The 27,435-nt window shown below is 28.0% G+C and overlaps 2 protein-coding genes across 2 annotated transcripts in view; one reads left to right on the top strand and one right to left on the bottom strand.

Annotated features, from left to right (window-relative positions):
* Nucleotides 1–1,758: 1,758 nt before the first annotated feature.
* The window catches only part of LOC111628105 (mitochondrial carnitine/acylcarnitine carrier protein-like), a 43,882-nt gene continuing 18,205 nt past the window's right edge, over nucleotides 1,759–27,435 (bottom strand). Inside the window, exons 6-9 of the mRNA XM_023371827.1 lie at nucleotides 7,561–7,633; nucleotides 7,379–7,488; nucleotides 7,180–7,304; nucleotides 1,759–4,222 (exon numbers count right to left, since the gene is read on the bottom strand). Of these exons, the coding sequence (XP_023227595.1) occupies nucleotides 4,160–4,222; nucleotides 7,180–7,304; nucleotides 7,379–7,488; nucleotides 7,561–7,633 (371 nt within the window). The 3' untranslated portion in view covers nucleotides 1,759–4,159. The remainder of the gene's footprint in view (nucleotides 4,223–7,179; nucleotides 7,305–7,378; nucleotides 7,489–7,560; nucleotides 7,634–27,435) is intronic.
* LOC111628103 (leucine-rich repeat-containing protein 4B-like) lies at nucleotides 13,839–23,357 on the top strand. The gene is made up of 3 exons (XM_023371826.1): nucleotides 13,839–14,172; nucleotides 18,988–19,825; nucleotides 22,515–23,357. Exons 1-3 carry the CDS (start codon nucleotides 14,110–14,112, stop codon nucleotides 23,147–23,149), a joined length of 1,536 nt encoding a protein of 511 aa, XP_023227594.1. The 5' UTR covers nucleotides 13,839–14,109; the 3' UTR covers nucleotides 23,150–23,357.

Below are 27,435 nucleotides of genomic sequence, written 5' to 3' on the forward strand. Positions count from 1 at the left end.
TTTTCAGTCCATGGTGTGTTACTACTGTGACTGCCCCAGCATAAACTAATGTATGAATGTCTGAGAGTGTAGAAATTGAATGAATGTAGTTTGGTAGTAAGTGAGTGTTTACATAATTTAATGTTTTTCCTACTTCCTTTGACATGTTGATTCTTGGTATTCGTGGTCTTTGTGTGGGATCTGTACCTGTATATTTAGTGAGTGTTTCCTGAAATAGACATAGAATTAGTTAATACGCTCTCACTTATATGTTATCAGTGATGGATGAGGAAGTGTCTACAGTCGACCCCCCTATAAGATCATTGATTTTTCCGTTTTATCTGAATTACATGTTGTACGAGTCACTTAGATTTTACAAATATGTGAGCCGTTCACAGCCCAGCACACGTATTTGTAAAATCTAAGTGACTCGTACAACATGTAATTCAGATAAAACAGAAAAATCAATGATCTTATAGGGGGGTCGACTGTATAGTATCATTAGTGGTAGTAGTTGTATATGTGCTATTATCAATGCTTGTTGCTGGATTATCCTGACAGGTTATGTGATCTTCATTGATAATGTTAAGTGTTTCTGTCTGTTGATGTATTTGATCAGTAACCTGTTGTTTGTGGGATAAGGTTGTTGTGTATAATTGTTCTTTTTTGATTGACAGCCCTTTGTTTGGTGACGGTGAGGTGAGGTGAGGATATTGTTTTGTAAATCTATGGTGTAGTTGTTGTCTGTATGCTGTCATGTTTGTTTCGAGTCTTGTGATGATGGTGTAAGTACGGATGATAAACTCGTTCACTTCTGTTGTCCATTTCATCCGTTGGTGTGGTTTTCCAGCTTTTGTGGTCTGGATGCATTGCCACAGAAACACCAAGGCTAGGTTGATTCCTCACATCTGTTGAGGGCATTGCAGTAGCTATGCTTGGACCGGCACTGCTTTCTCCACCGGTAACCAAGGGAGACTGTGGCCTATTTTTCGAATGTGAGCCTCTGCCTAACCCACGAACGCGGACCTTGTTAACCCGGGCAACGTCCGAGCCGGTATCACACTTTGATCTGGTACTACCATGATAATTATCTCCACAGAATGTGGGTGTGGTCAATCTTAGCTTCATTTCTCCTCATAGACCTTACTGGCATGGGTGTCCCTACTAGGAGCTTGTGCTCCAGCCTGCATTGCCCTATGGATCAGTAAAATTACTGGGCTCTCCCACCACAACCAGGTGGTGACCACAGGAGAGTTATTATTATCATAAATTTTTTATAAGTTTTTTCAAATTTTGGACTGCAATTTGAAAAGTTGTAGACCTATAAATTCCCACTCTCCATCTGTCTTTCTTTCTTTAATCTTGAGAATGGTGTTAGATAGATGAAAGACGAGACCAGATCTGGAAAGCCTAGGGTCAGGAGGCCTTGATTAACTATATATGAACTACCAGTCTAGACCAGAAGTCACATGATTTCAATTCAAATGTTTTCTCCAGAATGAAATTACATAGATGACTAGCATGACTGTTGTTAGTCATGCTGGTCATCTATGTATGAAAAATATGATGTATAGGGGAGAGAGACTACTAATTTGAGATCAAGAGGATATATTTTAAATTAAATAAGTTAAAAATTGTAGCCTGCTATTGTGAAGATGTCATAATAATTTTTGCTTGTTGTTAATTGTTTTATTACAAATAAAAATTGAGAAATGCAATAAAATAATTTATTGTCATGTGACATAATAAACTAGTATAAAAATGAAATACAACACCAAAATTCAAATTTTAAATTCTATTTTCTTACATTTTCACTGACTGTTGGAAGCATTATTAGTAATTTCTATTTAATATGTTGGACTGTGATTCATCAAGATTTAGATTGAATATCAAGTCTTATTACTCGGAACCAAAAAATCCCTAGTTGCAATATCTGTGGGAAAATCTGTTGCAGGATAGCATATGGTGTCTCCATACCTGAGCATATTGCCGCAGGAATCCAGATAAAAGGAAGTTCATTTAATTTGGGCAGTTTCTTGTGAAATAACAGTACATTTTTCTATGATATTTATTTACCATCATCACTGGTGCAAACCAATAGTTTTTGAAGTTTTATTTGGTTCAAGGCCTGCTCCTTAGTGTGTAACTTTTTTTTTTTTATCAATGAGTGTGTTTATGAAAAAAAAACTGATATAAATCACAAATTACTTTACAGTTATTTGTTTGGCTGGAAAATTTAAGGTGGAGAAATAAACAAATATGTTTGGGCTAGTGAATGTGCAGTGTATTAATTTTCAAATTGTTAATACCCAGATGTTTAAAATAACTGTGGTAAAGCAAGCAGACAGTGTAAACACCAACTATTCACATTTAAATTTTGGTCTTTTTTTAATTAATATGAACAGTTTTTTAAAAGTCAGATCAAAAATACAGACACTAATACTGAATAGTTTGCATAATAATTGAGAATTTCTAATCTGCTTGATTTTTGACTTAAGTTTAAGGAAAAAGCTTGAATTTCTTAATATAAATATTGATCTTTGTACTTTATTAAATTTTGGTTTTCACTTTGGTAATTTGACATTTAGACTTGGAATTGATTTACAAAATTTTTTATCAATGTTCCATAATAATGATAAAGCCAAATGATTAAATCAGACTACATTACTGCTACTAATCCAGTAATTAGGCACCATCTGTTTATTAAATTTAGAAAATTCTTGAAGAGAAGTGGCCCAAAGCAGGACTCAAACTTGCAACTACCACTTACTGTGCACCAAAATGCATTGCTAGTTATGCTACCTGACCTCCATCCAATCCTTAGCTTCCAAACATATTTAAATTGGATGTAACCATACTAGTTACTCACAGTGCCCACTAGGAATGCCTCAGCACCCATGGCCTGTAATCACCCACTATGGCACTCAGCTAACTATTGCTTTACTCCATGGTGTATATATATACCTCTAGTGCCAAATTACTCTGTATTTAATAATTATTAGTAGCAATAATGTAACTCAATTTAATCCTGTAATCACTGGCTTTAATACAATTATCAGGTTTTGAGGTATTTATATTAGTAATAATTTGGATTCACCGAACTGCACAATGTAATATAATTCTAATTGATACATATACTCTGGTTTCAGTTTTAAATCGTTAAAAAAGAAACATTCGAGTCAAGACCAAAGTCTAAGAAGGAGGACTTTCGTTGGACAAGGATTAAATGTTATGCCCTAAAATTGGTTATAAGTTATTTGTAATCTTGTTTTCTACAATCAAACCAATTTATGAATGAGATTTTATGTATGATATTGGATGTAATAATAATATTGATGATCTAATAATAAATTGTTGGTGCTAATACTTACATTTGTTTTAAACAATTGCATTATATGTGCCATTTTTTAAATTGTGTAACCAATGTAATTCTATGAATATAAATATTTTTGATTATCACAACAATTATGTTTATATAGAAATGAATGTAAACTTTAAAGATTTTAACATGTAATAATGTTTGATTCTTATTGGTATCTGATCAAATTAAAATTTTCACAAGTCAAAATGATAATTCTTCAATACATTTGGCTTAAGATTTACATAATATTTCCCCCATTGAAACAAAGATAAATTTTAATCAAGACTGCATTTGATACTCTATAAAAATTTTATTTCGCTTATAAAAAGTAAAATTTATTGAATCAATGTTACTACATGCTTTAATTTGAATTAACTATGCATGCTCTAAATATCTTTTCTAATTTACAGCTTTCTGTAATAAATCAAATTAGCACAAATATTTTATATAAAGTTTTTAATAACAATCACATATTTAAACTTAACAAATCACTGAAATCAACATTTTTAAAATATAATTAATATATATATATAATAATTGTTGATTGATTGTAAGATATAAACTGCAAAACTGTACATTATTAGAAATGCTTTGCAAAGGTGTACAAAATACAATATATTTGTAACATTTTCACTAAAGGCACTGATTAAATATTGTCTTCAATGTGGACAGTATATAAAGCTAGGTAGATGTGCTGGCATAATTTTTTAAAATTAAAGATTTTGATTATAATTTTTCAAAATAATATGTGTATATATTTTATTTTAAAATTATTAATATTCAATTAGAACTAATATCATCATTTAAGAATCATGACTATCAAAGATTTGGTGCCATCCAGTTGAGAAACTTCATAGCAACTTCATATCCCATGAAACAAGCCTATAAAAAATAAAATTATGTTAATGTTTTACACACAAATGATTACCAGGATGTCCTTCAAGTTGGCCATGATTAAAAAGTCAATTTGAAAGCAGTTATGCATTATTGTGGTTTATCTACCAATTTTAAATAGAAATTACAATTTTACTGCCTGTATAATGACTTTCGGAGAACTATTTATAAACAATTGTCTATTGTATTGTATTTTGTACAGTAACAGTTGAATCAACAGTAATGATGGCTTGAACTAATAAGAAACACATGGGAAAATTTTAAATTGTTTTATACAGTCTTTACACCCTCTCTAAGTATAGTTATTGTCAGAGGAGTCCAACACTTCAAAGCTGAAAATACAGACATTGGCAATCAACCAAGCCACAGCCATTCATTTTCTGAGATGCCAAGAAATATCTAAAGAAAGTTTTTCTGGAACATTGAGAAAAGATCAATGCTGATAGAACAGGAAAGTTAGTTTTTTACAGTCAGTCTCTTGCCACAATCTTCAATATTCTCCTATACAAAAAGCATGGCCTGACATTACACTTTTGAATTATGACAAATGACTGGGGAATTCTTTTTTGTTGCTCCTACAGTCCAGATTTAACACCCTTGGATTATCACTTGTTTATTTTTGTGAAGAATTGCTTTAGGGGACAGTGGAACAATCCAAGAAACTGTACACTGATGAAACAGAATGATATCTCAGAAGTGTCTTTAAATTGCCAAAACAATGGCAAAATGCATTGAAAAATAAAGAAATGCCTACAAATTTATTATAGTATACTCATTTTCCTCTCAAAATCCAGAATTTTGTGTATAAAAATTGGCAATCATTACTTTTTGTACAAACCTATAGTTCTCTAGAATGAACAACAGATGATATTGAGTTTGAGAGTCAATTGCTCATTAGACATCATTGTCATTAAAATTTTTACTATTTATTAATATTATATGATAAATAATATAAAATAGCTACTAAACATCATTTTGTATTTTTGACAGAACTGCTTAAACTGCATTGTCTCAAATATTCACTTATTTTATAATTACACTTACAATAAAATATAGCAAAAGAATTTGAGATGATAGCAGCATGTGATTTAAAAGGTGAGTATCTATTCTACAAGTGCAGGCATACTGTGGCATCTTAGAATGGAAATAAAAGTTTGCCTAGTCTAACAATTTTTTGTGGGATTCATACCATGAAATTACAGTAGCAACAATTTTTTTTGCTGCCAGAGGATGCTACTTTTTCAATTTTCAACCAAACCATTAGATTCCTTGTAAAATGTTACCCTGATAGTTATTCATTTGTATAGTAAACTAAAGTAACCTTAAAAATTTACATTTTCTTTAAGTGTGCACACGTATGCAAATGGAGCAGATGAAGAAAAAAAAATCAGCTTGCATAAGTTATAGATGTGCATGCACCAAATGGATGAAGACAATGAGAGGAAGCCCATCCACCTCAAACTGATAAGATTACTAACTCAAATGCTCAGCTGTATTAATGAGTGGAATGTCAGGTGCTAAAACTCCTGTCATTCCACTCATTAATAGAATTCACTTTTTTTAAAGGGAGAAAACTCTCATTTGTGTACATTTATCATATTACACTAGTGCAAAACTACAAAGAATTCTAATTTATAACATTCTCTTCTAATAATAGGCAGCTTTGTGGATGCTATTCGTAAAATTAAAAAAAAAAAAAGCCTCATCTGAAAAATTTCACTCTTTATTTTGCTCTAAATTCCATTGCAATCTAACCAAGTATGTGCACTTATCTTTATTTATCATTTCTAATTGCTTGTGTCAAGAAGTGGAATGTTTCGGCCATTTCTTAACTTTTCTCTGAAATTTCCTATTTGCTGTATTTACTCAATTCCAAGCTGCACTTTGCCTGTAAATGTACTGGCATACTACAATGAGACAAATTTGAATAATGTATATTTATGGGAGTACACCTCAGAATATTAATACTGGATCGTTTATTTTGTACTATTTTTATCGTATGGCAGATTGACAGATAGTCAGAATATTTTTTTCGGAAACTAAAAACTACAGTTCAGATGATGATAAAAGTAGGTTGGGATAGTAGACTTTGTAAGGAATAGATTTATACACTTTAAATTTTATCTGAAAAGATAATTTCGGGGATATTAAAATGGCAAACATGAAACTTACAGACAGCTAATGACATCCATTGACAAGTCTAGAAAGTTTTTATTCCATGTTAAGTTTTTTCCAGTTTTTCATTGTAAGTTTTTTCCAAGTTTCATGGTATTAGCATGGAATTTTTCAGCATAAAGACAATCCTGGAACCTAGTAGACATTAACAGTCATTGTCTCCTGCTGAATTGTTGAAGTTGTTTAACATAATTGAATCTGAAGAAGAAAATATTGCTTCCAAAGACATTGAATGTACAAAAAAAACAAACTTTCTCAAGTGACAATGGTTCAGAAGTGCCAATAAAATGTTTGAAAAGTGACAATGTAATTGAAAGTTGATCTGATAATTTTTTGTGGAAAAGAGTAGAAAGTTATGTTATTTTAAAAATAAAGAAAACATTTTATTAAAAAATATGAATCAGAAGCCAAGATTTTTGTTTTTTTTCATGAATTCTAATTTATGAAAACTACCAATAAATCACTCTGCCAGGAGAGGGTGCGACTGGTGAGCCCACTTGCCAAAGAGTTAAGCTTGTTACTGAGAATCAGTCCGCAAAGTGCAACCTAAGGAATCTAATGGTTTGGTTGAAAATTGCAAAAGTAGCATCCTCTGGCAGCAAAAAGATTGCTGCTACTGTAATTTCATGGTATGTATCCTACAAAAAATTGTTAGAATGGAAATAAAAGTTTGCCTAGTTAAGATGCCACAGTATGCCTGCATTTCTAGAATAGATTTGTTTGATTACCAATATTATAATTCTATAAAATCAATAAATTATTATACTCACAGCATTAGCAGGGAAAGCTCTTAACATAACCGGTGTGGCTCCTTTGTACAATGCTCTGAAACCTTCTTCTTTCATGGTGTGACGGAACACATCTCTTATTCCATTAGGATAAGTTCCTTCTGGTGCTAAATTATGAAATAAATAAATAAATTTAATTATATTTAAACAGTAATAAAGTCATCGGGTTAAATTTTCTTACCTGTCTGAAGGCGAGATTTCAAAACATCCGGAGGAATTGCCACCATCCAATTAAATATGCCAGCCATTCCACCAGCAAACAGAGTTCGCAATGGACTTAAATCATTACGACTGGAAGATTAAAGCCATTTTAAATAAATACATATGACATTATTCAAAATTTTTGTATCTTTTATACAATACCTTTTGCCTTCAGGTGTTAATAATCTCTGTAACCATTCGTATGTCATAAAATACATGCCACTAGCAGGAACATCTAAATTTAAAAAAACACGTTCGGTCAGAAGTAATGATCTATCATTCTAAATTTATTCTTTCCAACATTTATACACAGTAAAATAAATTTTTTAATTTGAATTTATTAAATTTTACAACTATTTACTTATTTTGGTACTTTATTTAATTAATTAAATATCTCAAATTTAATAGAAGAGATTATGGAAATTTTATTCTCATGCTTCTAACTCAATTAACAAAACTCTACTCATAAGAAACAACAGCTGCTCCTCATGAGTAAATTTTATCTAACTTTTCAATATACAGTAGAGCGTCGATTATCCGAATCAATTGGGGACTGGGGTTGTTCGGAAGATCGATGTTTTGGATAACCGATTATGTACGAAAAAATATATTAATTTATCCCATCTTGACATTTTTCCCCATTGCGTGTTGCTTCGCGTTGAATTTTCGTCAATGTTAAGCCTAACAAAGACTATTGTATCGTTAAAAATTATTTTTTTTATTTTGTACGAACAAAATAAATATATTGAAAAATATAAAAACAATAAAAAATTATACTTCAGAAGTTAATTTAGTATCAAAAACGTAAAATATTTGAGTAGCCCAAGACATAGCCAAAGACTGCAGCGCCACAGCACTGGCAAAAATTTAAATTTGCCGACTGGAATTCTTTTGGATAATCGACGCTCTACTGTATATTCAAAGAATCAAAATATAGATAATTTAGATTTTGATTTTATATAAATGTAAATATAATTTATGCCAGTATAATTCTAAAAGTGAGTTTATTAAAAGAAATATCAGACATCAACTTAGTTGGTTTTTGTTTTTTAAATTAAACTACTCATTTTCTTATTCTGGTGCCAGTTTGACTCATTGTAGTTTTGATGTTATATGCCAAGGGGGAGGAAGTATACATTTTACAAATAAACTTCCTTTTAAGTAATTTGGCACAAGAGATAAACAATAGGTGCCATCTCTTATTAATTTAATTATAATTATTAAATTTAGCATTGTAATAAGTAATTTAGAAGATTTTGGAAGAAAATAATTGATGTGAAGTGGGACTCAAATTACAACTCCCACATATGCAAGTTACACTACAAGTGGGAATTGTGGATTCAAGTCTTGCTTCAGGCCAATTCTTTTCTTCCAGAACCTTCATAATTAAATTAATATTTGAATAATCCATTTTAAAGTTTTCCTGCTATTGGCCAGTGATGTGAATGCTCTTATTTTATAAACAGTAACTTCTGATAAAGGACAAAGAGTAAAGTTTTCTTTGAAACTTTGTAAAAATGTCTCCAAGATTTACATCCTGTTAATTGACTGCTCTTGACTAGTTATAAGTATTTTCATTTCAAAATGGAAGAAGGGAGACAGACAACCAAAAAAGTGATGCAAGATTGGACCACACATTTATTTCTCATACAACTGAAAACATTGATTAGGTCTTTCATGACAAATTGTTTGAAAAAGATTACAGACATGATCTGATTGTCATAAAATAAAATTAAATTCTTTTTTCTCTTACTACAAAGATTATCAAATAACTAGATAATGTAAAAAGAACATTAAAGAAATAGAACATAAATTAAAATTACGAAAAAATAATAACTGCTCATGCGTATGTAATGATGTGCACTTAATGGAATGAATACAAAGAGATAGAGACATAAAAAATAAAATAAAAATAAAAAGCTCAACAGTATCGCATTAAAAACTAATGCCTCGTAAAAATTACAGTTTATCTTCATAAAATGATTTCCATGCTGTATAAAGAGATTGGGCAATTTAGCATTTGAGATATTCTCTAACTAGGATACAATCTATTGTATTTAAATATTTAAGTAATTTTTGTTATTTATATTTAAGTATTGTAATTAGTTTCATTTCACAATGAAAGAAGCAAGAGTTACAGAATAATGCAAAATTGGACTATCTTTTTATTTCATATACAAGTGAAAACATTGATTAGATCTAAAATCTTTCTGTGAAGACATTTTATATTGTAAAATATCAGACATCTATAGAATAGAGCAGTGGTTCCCAAACTTTTTTAATTCTTGGTACCCTTGCTAAATGCAGATTTTCCAAGATGCCCATGTCAAATTCTAACATTATAAAAATTTTATAACATTTTGTGGTGCCCCTGTGAGGAAACTGCTAGGGTGCTGGAATAGAGTAATATATCCACAAAACTCAATATTCTAATAAGAAAATACTATAGAAATTGAATTACATAAAATGCATAAAAATATTACTACAATGTTCCTAATATGATTGTCACTTACATATTGAGGGAGAGATTTTATAGACTATTCAATATCTATAATAATGTATAGCATGTTTTACTAAAGACAGAATAAGGCATTTCTTATTGTGTGCAAGCCTTTTAAACATTAATTAAACTTATATCAAAAATGGTGAAGAAAAGAACAATTTTAGTGTAGTAAATACTCAAAGTCCAAGAACTAATTGATAACATTCAATGAAACAATGTATAACAAAACCAATTTTATTGTAAGCTAATAGATATAAACAAAAGTTATTTCTACGGTACATTTCTGGTCACAAAAACATCATCAAACTTCTAAATAAAGACTCAAAAGACTTGTAATATTAAACATTGAAATAAATGTGAACTATATATACATTTAAGAAACAATAATAAGAACAAGTAAGCAATTATTTACCCAATTTTTGGTGAATTATTGAGTGACAGTGGCTGTAATGGTAGGTGGTTTGGAAAGGGAGGTTTAACTTTCATCACTGATAATGGGCAAAGATGAGAAATACAGAATAAATGTTTGTAAAGCAAAACTTGAAGGAACACCTCATCTAACACACAGTTCAAAAACATGTAATTCTGACAAACTACAACCCCTGATCAAAAGTGTAAAATAATAATATAAATTCCTGCATCACAACATTTCAAAGGGAAGTTTTAAAAAATATTTAATGTTTGCTTGTTGATTTCTTACATAAATTTTGATAAGTTTTATTTGCATAAACATGTGCTAAAATGAAATCAGTTTTATGCATTATAAAATAAAGTATGATTTGTTTTACTAATCAAGAGTAGAGACAAAATATGGAATATTAGCATAGCAGGGACAAAAGTTTAGAATATGATGGGCGTGCTCCATATTAAAGTCAATTTAGTAACATTGTCATTGCATAATATAACACTTTCAGATTGAATCTGCAGAACTATACTCATGCTTAACATTTGATTCTAAAACTATACCAAAAACACCAGAATTGAGTGATGCAAAGAAAAAGATGATAATTTCATATTACAAGCATGGTGAAAACAGCAGATAAATGCAAAACATGTACAATGTATGTACACAAAGTGCAGTATCTAAAATTATAGCTAAATATAAAGCACAAGGAACTGTCTCCAATCAGTGCAGATGTGGACACCTCTGAATAACTATGGCATGAGAAGACAGAAATCTCATCAAAATCGTTAGAGGAGGAAGATTTAAGTCATCTAGACAGATAAATGCTGAATGGAAAGTGGTTGGTACAGATTTATCTGAAAAAAACAATTCACAGAAGGTTAAATGAATATGGCTACATATCAAGAAAAGCAAAGCAGAAATCATATCTGACTGAGATGCATAAAAAAACTACATCTGCAATGGGCAAAAGCCAACCTGAATTGGGATTTGATGTATTGGAAACAAGTTATGCTCATTGACAAGTCATGTATTTACATGGTATATGGAGATAACAATGGTAGTAAATTTTGGAGAAAACCCATTGAAAAGTTTCTATCGGAATGCCTTCTTTCAAAAGCAAAATTTACAAATGGAGTTATGGTTTTGATTGCCATGACTACAACAGGACCTGGACATTTGGAAATTGTCAACACTACTGTGAATGGAGAGGTTTACTTGGAAATTTTAGACAATTTTGTGCTAAAAACAGCAAAGAAACACTTTGGTGACTCTGACTTTATCTAGCAAGATGCTGGATCTTACTAGATAAAGTTGGAAGTGTTGGAAGTGTACATCTTCCAACCATGCTAAAACAGTACACCAATGGTTCCTAAACAAAAATATTTCACATTTAGATATGACACCAAACAGCCCAGATTATAAAAAGATCCAATAGAGAATCTGTGGAATGAATTTAAAGAAAATGGTTTGAAAAAAGAAACCAGCTTTATTGTCCAAATTGAAGAGTACTATTCAAACCAGCTGGGTGGAAATACCTGCAGACTTATATGACAAGTTAGATGCTTCAATACTGAGGCATATTAATACTGTTTGGGACCACCTTTGGCATTTATTACTGCTTTAATTTACTTTATTTTATACTTATGTCTCTAATTACTATCTTCCATATTTTTGTCTAATGTTGCTAAAGTGTTGAGCATGCTGTTTCTTAAATTTTTTATATAATGCTTTCATCTCTTTTCTGTTGTTACATGTGTACAAGATTGCAAATAAATTTTGTTAAAAAGAATTAATTATTTAATGTCTGTTTTTTTGAACTTTAATCTCTATTGAATGGCATACTGCAAAGTGAACAATATGCCATACTTTTGACCAGGGGTTGTACAAAGGGCACTGTATAAATTTAAAATGGCTAATGCAAACAGGGCAAATTTGTTTACAATTTATCCTAATAATAAAAGATGTCTGACATGTTAATGTGGAAATAGATTCACATTATGTGAAAAAAGTTAAATATATAATGAAGGTAAGTTGTATTAAATCAGATTTCAAGATAAGAATTTAGTTAATATTTTTTTATTGGATGGTATTTGCAACATCCAGTATTTAATTCCCACCTCAGAGAATCACTTTTATTGTTTATAAAAAAAACATTTAACAATAATTATTGTAAATGATTACAAATGTGTTTCTTTCTCATCAACTTTACAAGAAAATGACATTCAGTAAGGACTTACCATATAATCTTATAGTCCAAAAAGTTTTATGATTTTTGTTTGTATTTAATTAAAAAATATAAAACTGAAGTCTACTCGGATCTTTTACATATATTATTTTTCAGTAAGAAAATTTAAATTACATATTGATATTTTAGTATTTAAATATTTTAAAGAATATATACACTAAATAGTGAAAGTTAAATTTTATTAAAATTTGACAAGACAGTATTTTATGAAGACAATAATTAAAATTGTTATGTAACAAAATTATAAATCCACACTGCTTTTTCAGGTAGCAAATATGGATTTCTAACTTTATAATATGATACCGAGAATTTTACAATTTAAAAATAACAAAATTATTTTATTTAAAATTCTTTCAATTCCGCACTTAAAAGAAAGTGCCTAATTTTAAATAATNAATTTATATATATATATATATACTATATATACTATATTAGAATGAAATAATTTCAAATGAAAGGCCATCAAGAAGAGTTGGGGATTTTTCCCAGGCCAGGAGTAAACTTAAGGGCCCATAATGGTTGTTGTCCCTATAAATTAATGTTATTTTTACTAACAAAAAAAAATTCTTTAGAACTGCTTTTTATTAATAAAGAAACATTCTACATATTTCATTTGTTCAAATAAATGGTAAAAGGGCTCTACTCTCAGGTCCTATAATAAGCTCTTGACATTCTTGTTAATATGAGATGGAACATGTAACATAAAATTTAATTCTAAAAAATATTACTCTATTTTTGGGACAAAATGCATTAAAAAATTACCATATTTGTTAAAATCTTACGATTAACATATTTAAATTAACATATTATTTCTTTTAATTGCTTTTTACTAAAGTTATAAATAAATAAATAAATATATTTAGCTAAATACACAAAGTTTATACAAGTGATTAGACTACAAATATTACAGAATATTTTCACTCATATTTATATAATAACTGTTTAAAAACTCCAGAACATATTCATAATGTTTTCTGTAGCTCTTAATGCATTCTTAGCAAAATTAAAACTTTTATCAAACAAAAAAATGTTTATTGCAATTTTAAGCAATTAGTATTACCCATAAAAATGATTAAATTATTAAACTATACAATAAACACAATTATCGAGATAAACAATAATTTTAACTTAAAAGATTTTTTTTAATTTGAATTATTTCTAAATAATTTTTGATTAATTCAATTTAAAATAAGACTTATATATTTAACAAAACTGAATGTTTCTTTAATAAATAAATTTAAACTATGTAAGGTTTCATTTCTTTAATACTATAATTGCTTAGTTTTTATTTAATAAAATTATCAAGAGGGTGTTTTCAAGTAATATACCAATGACAGGGGAAAAGGAAAAGGTGTAACTGCTAATTGGACTTTAGTATCACTAATCACCAGTAACGAATGTAGGACATATGCCCCTTCCTGCTAGACTTGATTAGAAAGAACTGTCATTATACACATTCTGCTCAACAAATTCAAAACTATGTAAACAATAATTAAAGTGTCAAAACAATTAAAACTACGTTAATAAAATAAGTGGTTTAAAACTGCTCAGGAAAATATGGTTAACATTCAGTATTTATTTTTAGTTTTGTTCTTGAAAGGAATTATACTTTTGACATCAGTAAGTGTGTTCTTTTATTAATACTAATAATTTTATTAATAGTTAATTAATTAATAGATTTATTGTTTTTATAGAAAATTATTGTATCTTTAAAACAATAAAAATTGAATAAATATTATTTAGTATTTAATTAATCACAGCCATATTATAACCTGATAATTTGGCAGTTTAACTAGAAATTGGGTTTTGATTTGATGTTTATATACATCAAATAAATCTGATCTTTTATAAATAAATATATTGTTAATATTTAAATTTTTAGGCTAAATTCTCTTACATTTGCTTACTTGTAATGGTTGAAAAAAGTATAAACTCATTCTAATTTATTACTGAATTTTGTTTACAGCTAATAAGCTTAAACTTTATTTTTATAAAATTTCTAAAAACCACAAATATATTTCTAATAAAAGTTAAAAAATTATAACAAGAGTTTCATTTTTAAGCTAAAAATGAATCATTTTAACTTAAAAACAAAAAATAGAATAAGTTTTTAAATTTAATCATCTTTCTCCACAAATAAATAAAGCATTAGTCAATCAAATAACATAATATTTTAATTTAATTTTCATTTATTTAAATTTGGAGATATTTTCCCCTCAATAAAAAACTAAATTAAATATATTACTACAATGAATATTTAAGTACAAATGTTATATTTCTTACAACTTAATATAAGACATCAAACCTCTTAAAAATATAAAAAATATGACTGTTCATTATCTATTGTATTAATAAATGCATTAACATAGAAATATACACAATTCTGCAATTCAATTTAAATTAAAACTGAATAAAATATTTTAAAAATATACTAATCAAATAAATCAAGCCAGATTTATCATTAAATATACAAATGCTGTGTAATTTGTACCAAAGGTAGATAATTAAGTCACTATCTTGTATTAAATTTAATAATGAGAATTAAATAATTTAGAATATTCTGAAAGAAAACACTATCTGGAATTATTGAGGTATATTTTATACATCATCAAGTGATCTATGTAGTAAATTGGCAATGCATCTGTAGGGTAAGCAGAAGTTGCAGATTCAAGTCTCACTCTGGATCAATCTTTTCTTCTAGACTATTCTAAATTATTTATTTAATTCTAATTATTAAATTTAATACAAGATGACAACTTAATCATCTACTTAGTCCAAATTACATAGCATTTGTATATTTAATTGGCCAAAATGTAGCCCGATAATAAAGCTAGCTTGATTATTTGATTAGTAACATGAATCTGATTTCTTACATTATTAAAAAATATACACATTTCAAATACTTTTGCTTTAAATCATTTAAATCAGGGGTGGCCAACCTTTTGCATACCATGCGCCAATTTTTTGATAGACGAGTTCAGATGCGCAGTGGCGTACCGTGGGTGTTAGCCGCCCGGGGCGGAGAAAAATTTCGGCCACCCTTTAATCAGGTATTTCAATTTAAAAGATCAAAATTCAGTTGTGTGAAAAAAAAATTAATAAAAAATGCGGTGGTGGTGTAGTTACCCGTACAAAATAGTCCCGTTTGACATTAGTGGCATACACGATTGCGAATGTATCGTGAATCGTAGAAGAAAAAAAAAAAAAAAAAAGGTGTAGCAGTCCAACCGACTCGTGGACTGTCCGGACGGTAGCACTGTCATTTAGACGCCTATGCACTGATCGAAAATAAACATACATGCATACACTGTAATTTACTATGTGGAGAACACTCATTTTATCTGTAAAGTTGATTGCAACGAATTGTGCAACAAATGAACTTGCCAAGACAGACTATAAAAAATTAATTTTCTATGTAATATTCTTAATTGCAAAGAAGCCAAATCTGGCAATGTTGCTCAGAACTGACTAAAGCGCCACTTGTAAACGTCCAATGCGCCAAGTTTGGCGCATGCGCCATGGTTTGGCCACCCCTGATTTAAATCATCATCAGATATGAATTTCTACAATGCTTTAGATGATTAAAAGTGAAAGTACTTGAAATATTTATGAGTTACAATTAAAGCTAGGATTGAGCAGATAATGCTATCTCTATCTAAAATTTTTGGTTAAAGTAACAATTTAATATTAATTTTGAACTTTATCCATATAAAATGTACTTTGGGGCTGCCCATAAATGACATCCATACTGGAAGGTAGAGGGGGATTATCACAAGTCAGACGAGGGAAAGAGGAGGGGGTCGAGTTTTGCTGGATGTCCAAAGAGGGGGCTTATGGAAACTAGGATACATTACGTTAATAAATACAATTGAAGATAAACAGAAAAATAGGTAGGTATCTTAAAAGTCCTTTTGGAACACATACAGGACCATATAAACAATCTTTATTTATTTGACATACATACAACCTTTACTTGAGGCTGTCACAATGATAAAAATTAAAATAATTTAAAAAACTATAAAAGCTTAACTGAAGGATCTTTTTTTTTTCACAATTATATTTATTACTATGATCATCCATTCATATGTGCCACTTAAGATTAATGTATATCAGTATTCTGTACATCAAAATACCATATTTGTTTTTGTTACTTTAAAGTTAAATCCATAAAATATCATAGCTTTAAAGCTATGACATTTTTTAGTTAAACTTAGTTAATATTAATTAATCAGTATTGGAGTGTTATTTTTTTTGTCTGATTTCTAAAAATAGACAAATACATTCACTTCTTTTCTATTGCTGGTTCTTTGGTTTGTGAAGTAGCAGATCTTAGATTAAAACAAAATTTCTTCTTTATCCATCCAACCTGAACTGGAAAGATCACAAATTACCTGTCTAAAGTAAAACCCTAAATCTTCTTACTTTATCCAAAATGGGGTGGATAAGCCAAATTTTTTGTTGTTTTTGCTTCATCTATCTATTTTTGGATACTGTCAGCTTTATCTACTTGTGACTTGAATAAAGCTTGTTTTATATGGATAAAATTTGATATTAATAGATTGTTATTTGTTTTTAACCAAGACTTGGCTTCAGGTAGTTATAACATTAACATATGAAATTTATATTTTTTAAAATTTTAATTATATATTCTTTTTTACATTCTAAATAATGGCATTTAAATTAATAATAAAGTTAACATTTTTCTTTACTTGATTAAAAGCCATATAATTATAACATTTTAATTAACATACATTATATAATATTATTTTAAATACTGTAAATTAAAACCAATATTAATTTATATTTTTTTTACAAGAGGTAGTTTGTAATTGTTATTTTTATTTTGAATTTAAAACTGTTTAAATTTCAAAATTAAATTTTTATAAACTGATTTTTTTTAATCTTAAATGGATTTCAAAATTTATTCTAGAAAATTACATTATTCAAATTTATTAAAATCCTATCAATCTACATTTGAAAAAGAAGTTAAAACCTTAAATTCGTATGTTTCAAGAAAAAATAACACCATGACTTAACCTCTTTCATGCAATTAACCTTTAATTCCAGTAACATAGCATTTAATACAATATCAAACTAATGCTTTTGATCTTACCTAAGGTATGCTTCTGGTAACACTATGTTACCAGAATTAAAGGTTCATGGTGTTCATTGGTACCAGTAATTAAACTAGAAGATATTGTTATTTTGTAAAGCTATGCCGGCTAGGATATACAAGAAAAAATGCAACTATGTAAGGAAAGAAAAGTTTAAGTAAGAAAGAAACATTTTCAGACCTATGTTTCATGAAACAAATGAACTATTTACAGGTATACCTCGCCTTACATCAGTAATTGGTTCCAGGAGAGGCGACTTAAGTCGAAAAATGATGTAAGTCGAATTTACTTGTCACTAGGCAAAACCACAAATACCATTCCCAGTTCTGTATTTTATTTATAAATGCATTTTTAATAATATATGATTAATAAGAATCTATTTTAAGCTTACAAACAAATAAATTTTAGTTTTTAATATAGTACAGGAAAAAAAGTAATCTAAATTTATGAATTCATGTGCATACAGTACATACTTGTAAACATGCATGTTTACAATTTGGCGATGTTTACAGTACATCACAGACTCTTTATTTGTGAATGTGGTTTGCTCTAAGACATTATAAAATAAGATGATTTTGTAAGGTTAAATAACAAATACAGTTATTAAAATTATTTTGCAATAGTAAAAAATAAATTTATTTAATGTTAAATGGATTTCAAAATTTGTTAAATTTACCAATATCGAGTGGCACTGACAATGATGCCAAACCGTAGATATTGGAACTACCGTTGAAAATACCAGCTATATGACGACAACACAGAGTCACAGATATTTTCATATTTCGTTCTCTACGATTTATGATGATTATATTAACATTTACTGTAAATGTATGTATTTTAATATGACTTTATGTGCTTTTAACACTTTTCTAGTGATATTATGATTTCAATATTTGTGGTGGACAGACATAAAGTCAAATAAAATGACTTAAACTTGATTTTTATTTTTCCATATATTTTTTTGACAAACGATGTATAATCAAGAATGATGAAACTCAAAACGGCATAATTCGAGGTATACCTGTATTTCAATATAATGGAATAATCAATTGCTTTTAGCCTTTAATTTCAATATGCTATACAATGAAACCTGTGTAAACTGGACTCATACAGTACTGAATATTTTTTCCAGTTTGGCAGGTTTCCATTTTGAACAAGTTTTTTTTAAACACAGAAAATCACTGCATTCCTAACAAATTTTTCCATTTAGGCATTTTTTTTTCTTTATTAAGGTTCTGTTTTGGAAAAGTTTTACTGTACAATACAATGAATTACATATTTATAAAATTTATATTATTAATAAAAAATTTTATTCTTTAAGGCAAATCCTTATCCTGTAAAATGGAAAAAAGAATGCCCTCATGAATGCCAATGTCCAATTACCAGTTTGTCAAAGTCTACTTTGATGTCAAGATGGTTTACTAATCAAGAAGTGAAACTTGCACTCTGTACTGTTCAGAAAGAAACAAAGTTACTACAAATGTTTCAAAATGTTCCTACAGATACTGAAATTTTGACAGTTTTGCAAAATACCGAAGTCTCGTATAATACTTTATTACCTGAAATGATATCGCATCTTCAAAGCCTACAAGGGATAGATCTACAAGGAGAAGGAAACAAAAAAAAATTGAAACTATCATCACAAGTTTTTCATGTATTACCGCATTTGAAATTCTTATCTTTACAGCAAATTAATTTGGGAAATGTAGAAAAATTATTTTCAAATTTACAAGTCTTAGAAATTATTCAGATAATTAACTGCAATATAGGTGTTGTTAAATGGGAAATGTTAGAAGGATTAAAATCTTTAAAAGAACTCCATTTCATACACAGTGGAATTAAAGAACTTGGTGACTTTTCTTTTTATGGAGCGCCAGAATTAAAAAGACTGTTTTTATCGCATAATGATTTATTTTCAGTTCAGTCAAATGCATTCATTGGTTTACGCAAATTAGAAATTTTAGACCTGAGTAATAATCATTTGGATCATCTCTCGAGTCTTACTTTTCCATCTCTTCCAAAACTTCAATGGTTAGAGTTAAAACATAATCCTATAAAAGTTATTTTTCCACATTGTTTTCAATTGTTAAACAGCACTCAAAGATTGACATTAGGACATAGTCAACAACCAACACACTTAATGAAATTTAGCTTTAGAGGTTTANCAGGTAGTTATAACATTAACATATGAAATTTATATTTTTTAAAATTTTAATTATATATTCTTTTTTACATTCTAAATAATGGCATTTAAATTAATAATAAAGTTAACATTTTTCTTTACTTGATTAAAAGCCATATAATTATAACATTTTAATTAACATACATTATATAATATTATTTTAAATACTGTAAATTAAAACCAATATTAATTTATATTTTTTTTACAAGAGGTAGTTTGTAATTGTTATTTTTATTTTGAATTTAAAACTGTTTAAATTTCAAAATTAAATTTTTATAAACTGATTTTTTTTAATCTTAAATGGATTTCAAAATTTATTCTAGAAAATTACATTATTCAAATTTATTAAAATCCTATCAATCTACATTTGAAAAAGAAGTTAAAACCTTAAATTCGTATGTTTCAAGAAAAAATAACACCATGACTTAACCTCTTTCATGCAATTAACCTTTAATTCCAGTAACATAGCATTTAATACAATATCAAACTAATGCTTTTGATCTTACCTAAGGTATGCTTCTGGTAACACTATGTTACCAGAATTAAAGGTTCATGGTGTTCATTGGTACCAGTAATTAAACTAGAAGATATTGTTATTTTGTAAAGCTATGCCGGCTAGGATATACAAGAAAAAATGCAACTATGTAAGGAAAGAAAAGTTTAAGTAAGAAAGAAACATTTTCAGACCTATGTTTCATGAAACAAATGAACTATTTACAGGTATACCTCGCCTTACATCAGTAATTGGTTCCAGGAGAGGCGACTTAAGTCGAAAAATGATGTAAGTCGAATTTACTTGTCACTAGGCAAAACCACAAATACCATTCCCAGTTCTGTATTTTATTTATAAATGCATTTTTAATAATATATGATTAATAAGAATCTATTTTAAGCTTACAAACAAATAAATTTTAGTTTTTAATATAGTACAGGAAAAAAAGTAATCTAAATTTATGAATTCATGTGCATACAGTACATACTTGTAAACATGCATGTTTACAATTTGGCGATGTTTACAGTACATCACAGACTCTTTATTTGTGAATGTGGTTTGCTCTAAGACATTATAAAATAAGATGATTTTGTAAGGTTAAATAACAAATACAGTTATTAAAATTATTTTGCAATAGTAAAAAATAAATTTATTTAATGTTAAATGGATTTCAAAATTTGTTAAATTTACCAATATCGAGTGGCACTGACAATGATGCCAAACCGTAGATATTGGAACTACCGTTGAAAATACCAGCTATATGACGACAACACAGAGTCACAGATATTTTCATATTTCGTTCTCTACGATTTATGATGATTATATTAACATTTACTGTAAATGTATGTATTTTAATATGACTTTATGTGCTTTTAACACTTTTCTAGTGATATTATGATTTCAATATTTGTGGTGGACAGACATAAAGTCAAATAAAATGACTTAAACTTGATTTTTATTTTTCCATATATTTTTTTGACAAACGATGTATAATCAAGAATGATGAAACTCAAAACGGCATAATTCGAGGTATACCTGTATTTCAATATAATGGAATAATCAATTGCTTTTAGCCTTTAATTTCAATATGCTATACAATGAAACCTGTGTAAACTGGACTCATACAGTACTGAATATTTTTTCCAGTTTGGCAGGTTTCCATTTTGAACAAGTTTTTTTTAAACACAGAAAATCACTGCATTCCTAACAAATTTTTCCATTTAGGCATTTTTTTTTCTTTATTAAGGTTCTGTTTTGGAAAAGTTTTACTGTACAATACAATGAATTACATATTTATAAAATTTATATTATTAATAAAAAATTTTATTCTTTAAGGCAAATCCTTATCCTGTAAAATGGAAAAAAGAATGCCCTCATGAATGCCAATGTCCAATTACCAGTTTGTCAAAGTCTACTTTGATGTCAAGATGGTTTACTAATCAAGAAGTGAAACTTGCACTCTGTACTGTTCAGAAAGAAACAAAGTTACTACAAATGTTTCAAAATGTTCCTACAGATACTGAAATTTTGACAGTTTTGCAAAATACCGAAGTCTCGTATAATACTTTATTACCTGAAATGATATCGCATCTTCAAAGCCTACAAGGGATAGATCTACAAGGAGAAGGAAACAAAAAAAAATTGAAACTATCATCACAAGTTTTTCATGTATTACCGCATTTGAAATTCTTATCTTTACAGCAAATTAATTTGGGAAATGTAGAAAAATTATTTTCAAATTTACAAGTCTTAGAAATTATTCAGATAATTAACTGCAATATAGGTGTTGTTAAATGGGAAATGTTAGAAGGATTAAAATCTTTAAAAGAACTCCATTTCATACACAGTGGAATTAAAGAACTTGGTGACTTTTCTTTTTATGGAGCGCCAGAATTAAAAAGACTGTTTTTATCGCATAATGATTTATTTTCAGTTCAGTCAAATGCATTCATTGGTTTACGCAAATTAGAAATTTTAGACCTGAGTAATAATCATTTGGATCATCTCTCGAGTCTTACTTTTCCATCTCTTCCAAAACTTCAATGGTTAGAGTTAAAACATAATCCTATAAAAGTTATTTTTCCACATTGTTTTCAATTGTTAAACAGCACTCAAAGATTGACATTAGGACATAGTCAACAACCAACACACTTAATGAAATTTAGCTTTAGAGGTTTACAATCTTTGATATTTTTACACATTCCAAATGTCGATAATGATATTTTACTTGAACATATGTTTTATGGTCTAAACTCATTACTGCATTTGAATCTGAATGGTAGAATTATGGTATTAGGAGATAAAGCTTTCATGGGCGCACATAAAGCATTGAAAAAATTAGTATTACATAACTGTAAACTAAGAAAGATATCGAATAACAGTTTTCAGGGGCTTTATCATCTTTTGTCATTAGATCTTTCTTATAATCAACTTAGATATATCTCAGAATACTCTCTTCAACCTCTTAAATCACTAAAAGAATTAATTCTAAGTCAAAATAAATTAACTGTATTATCTGAGGAAATATTTCAAATTGTATCACTTCAAGCTTTGAGATTAGATGCAAATCCATGGAATTGCACATGCAGTATGTTAGTGTGGAAAGGAAATTTAACAGCAAAAGTATCGTATACCATATCTAAAGCTTGTAATTCTGCAAAAAATTCAAGCTGTTCCGATTTTGAAACAATTTATAAAGACGATAAAAGAATTATACCAAGATGTGAATATCCAAATAAATTTCAGGGAAGAAATGTATTTGAAGCCATAAAAATATTAAAATGTAATGAAACAATTCATTCTTCATAAAAAAAAGTATTTATTTAACATAACAGAAATATCAGTTATCCAGAAATACTTTAAAATTAAAAAAAAATAAATAAAAATTTTATAGGCTTATATAACATTAGGATAATTAAAAAAAATCATAAATTTTTGATAATCAAATGCTAAAGTTGTGAACAATACTTTCCAATTTCCATTAAGAAACCATGCAACATATATTTTTTTTAATTACTAGAAAAACTTCGTAAAAAAAATAAGTTAAAAATATTATTATTAATATAGTTATATTTCAAATTAAAAAATTAATTTATAAAATAAATACTAACTTTTCCCAAAGTCAAATTTTTGATTTAATGTTTTTCAAATTAATAGTTTCATTTTCAAAAGATAAGCTAATTAGCTAAACTTAAAATAATTTTTCAAGTTAACTAAAATGATTAAAAATCAGTCATTTATTAAATTATAACAATTTAGTTTAAATTTAACAACCAAATTTTACTTTTTTAAATGAAATTCAAGGAAAATTTGCAAAGTTTTTCATAGATATAATTATATTTGAATATTTGATCATCATTAATTACTGTATTAATATATTAATTATTATTAAATATACTATAACACTTATTTATATTAAAGTATTTTTTTAAATGCTATAGTCAGATATTATTAAAATTAAAATTATTACATAAATTACATTTTTGTAGAGAAATTTACATATTTGTGAAACTTTATTGATAAAAATTATCAAATGAAACCTTAACATTTGATTATCGGAAACTCGAAATTTAATTCCCATTCAAAAACTTTAACCTATAATCTTAGATGTAGTATAAAATAATTTTCTGGCAGATAAATGATTTTATTATATTATCAAATTTATGAATATAATTTTTGTACAATTAAATTTTATTTACATGTGTTTATCTTGCTTTTATGTAGAAAAAATTTTAAATAAACTTTTAGAATGAAATAACAAAAATAAAATTTTCATTTCATTTAAAAATTTTTTAGTTTTTGAGTTTTCTTTCAAAAATATAACTTATATATAAAAATCTGATCTGCAAAATAGTAATAGAAAGTATTGTCCGAGCAAAACTATTACTAATTGTTCAGAATTATCAGATTTAGATTCATATTCTATAATAACATCTCAGCTAAAGACTTCCAAAGCAATTCACATAATTCACCCAGTGACCTATATTTCGTAATTTATTACTCTTTACATAGAACAATAAATTATGAAATAAAGATCTAATCCCAATAATTCTGAATTGCAAGCAATCGTTATTAAGTCAAGCCTATTATGAATCAAATAACCAAGACAGATTTATTATCAAGCCACATTTTACATATTATCAGTGAGTGATCTACATGGTTATATCTCCTAAATTAATTTACTCTGTAAGCAAAAATCAGAGAGATTCAGGTAGTGCAATTTGCAATGCATCTACAGGGTAAGCAGAAGTTATAGGTTTGAGTGCCACTCCAGATCAACAGTTTCTTTCAGACTATTCTTGTTAAATTTAATAGTAATTATTAAATTTAACACAAAACAACAAGTTAATCACCTTTGTTTCATCCAAATTACATAGCATTTGTATATTTAATTAGTTAAAATGTAGCCTTGTAATAAATCTGGCTTGATTTCATATATAATTACAAACCTATCACATCATATCTTTTATTCAATAATTATTTTTTTAAATAATTACATTTTATTAAATAAATAATTATGTAAAATGTTGTAAAGCAAAATGATAATGATTTGCTTTTTAAATGCAAAAAAGTACCGTTTTTTTTAAAATCTAAAACCACAGCACACCAAACCAATTAAACAAACAACAGAAATAGTTAATATAACAAATGTTTTTATCCATATCAATCAGACATCTTCAGTTACATACGAGCAGAATACCAAATTGAATATAGAACTCAAGTTGAATTTTAAGTTCAATGCATGCCCAAACCTTGGTCATTTAACAATTCAAGTTCTATATTCAATTTGATATTCTGCTCTTATGTAACCTGAAGATGTCCAATTGATAGGGACAAGAATATTTATATTAAATATTTTCATTGTTTGTTTAACTGGTTTGGCATACTGGTAAGTTTTTAGAAAATATACACCAGTTATTGAGGTATTTAATATTGTTTTTTATACATAAAAATTAAATGAGAATATTAAAATTTTATATTTCATCAAATGAGCAATGAAGGTTAAAAAGTTTTAAATATCGATAAAACTGAGATTACTTTGTGATAATTTTCATGTTTTTTTAATATTAATTACCAGATTATTGGACCAAACATATTGTTGTCATTTTATGAAGATTTAATATTCCCTTTTCTTTACACGTAGAGTTCTTAATTGTTAATTTATTATTTTACACAACATTGTGAAAAATATTTGTAACAATTTTACTGTCATTTGGGGTAACTTTGTGACAGCCTGTTTGTTGCATAAATTTATAGTGAATTCCATGTCACAATGTTACTCCATGACAATTGAGAAAAAAAGAAAGAAAAGGGGGAAACAAAACTCATTCATTATAAATACTGATTTTTATTAATTTTCACAAAACAAACAATTTTTAATCCTTCAATAAACAGTAAATCTTATTTTTTATTACCAGAAACATGAAACTTGTTGACAATGTGATATTGAATGTAAAAAATCATTTTTCAAGAATAAGAGAACAATAAAATAAAATGATCCAGATGGCAACTTAGCCATTTCTTGTTTTTGTCTTCAGGCCATTACCAATATTTTCCAATAGACTCCACTGCATTTATATGTGCACCATCTTTTTCTCTCTTCTATTATAATTCCAAAGTAGTATCTCTCTTCAAAAATTACAACTACATGATTATCACTTTATTTTTGTTTTCTACGCTAAATCTCCATTATATGGAATGTCTTATTTTACTGTCTGCATCTCATGAATCTGTAATTTCACTCCCTACACTTTCATCACATTCTTTGTATACTGGCACAAAGTAACCCCTCAACTCTATGAAATTTATTCTCTAATTTACACAAACTAACAAATTAATAAAAATTAACTGTCTTTATAGATAATTATAAACAAGAAAAATACTTTAACTTGAACATAATTTTAATACATCAACTATTTTTGTTTTCTTACAACTTTACATTTTTTTTTTTTTTTTTTTTTTTTTTGAGGTTTGTCCCTTTTCTGCTCAGAGAGCACTAAAAGTCCAGAAAGTGTTATGTATCAGAAGAGTGTATTGTTTGATTGATAAGTAGAAGGAGTCTCAGAATGGACTCATAATTGTCCCTAGAAAGGCCATATAATTAGGTGTATATGTTCTGTTTCAGGCTTTATTCTGCATGTTATTTTTATATGTTTGTGCTTTCAACTTACTGTATTCATGTGTCACATAAGAGGAAATTTAGATGAATAGGAAAATTTGCAGATTGTGAGATCTAACCAACCAAACCTAACAGAAATTTCTGGGTTACTCAAGGCTCCTGAAAAAAAGAAGGTAGTGATGAGCAATCCATTGATAATAGTCTCCAGCAAGATTGGAATAGTAATTTAGAGGGAAATACTATAATACCCTGCAGGAGTATTATAGTAGCTCCTTCCGGGAGGACTTAAAGGGAAAGCTGGACCCCATTTGGATAAAAGTTTTCTTACAGCTGAACAAAGTACCAAACACTTCATACATCAATTGATTTTTTTGTTATCAGAAGGAATACTAATGGTGGGAAATACTGCATTCTATGCTTTTCAGATAACATCACTGTATAAGCTGTTGATATCTTACTCACAAATAAATTTTGAAATGGATATAACCCACTACATCCAAAATAAGTCATTCTGGTGTTATGTCACAAAGTAACCTCAGTTTACGATATTTATAAAGTATGTGTTAATATTTCTTAAAAGTTTGTAAAAATCTGATTTATAAAAACATAAACAAATAAAAGTTATTGTATTATTGATGATTTTATGTATTTGACTTGTCATGCTGCAGCATGCAAACAATGAGTGGGAATTGTTTGGTGTGATTGTAAACAATCAACTAATCTAAGCAAATTGTTTTTATTGTACAGTCGACCCCCCTATAAGATCATTGATTTTTCCGTTTTATCTGAATTACATGTTGTACGAGTCACTTAGATTTTACAAATATGTGAGCCGTTCACAGCCCAGCACACGTATTTGTAAAATCTAAGTGACTCGTACAACATGTAATTCAGATAAAACAGAAAAATCAATGATCTTATAGGGGGGTCGACTGTATTTGATAAAATCAATCAGTTTTCATAACTTCAACAGATA

Source organism: Centruroides sculpturatus, unplaced genomic scaffold (genome assembly GCF_000671375.1).
Source record: "Centruroides sculpturatus isolate CEXI.00-Female unplaced genomic scaffold, Cexi_2.0 scaffold430, whole genome shotgun sequence".
Taxonomy (NCBI): domain Eukaryota; kingdom Metazoa; phylum Arthropoda; class Arachnida; order Scorpiones; family Buthidae; genus Centruroides; species Centruroides sculpturatus.

Bases quoted from the DNA above. Each gene is read 5' to 3' on its own strand.
- LOC111628103 (XM_023371826.1), top strand. From the start codon at position 14,110: ATGGTTAACATTCAGTATTTATTTTTAGTTTTGTTCTTGAAAGGAATT. The intron at 14,173-18,987 runs GTAAGTGTGTTC...TTATTCTTTAAG, and splicing joins GAATTATACTTTTGACATCA to GCAAATCCTTATCCTGTAAA.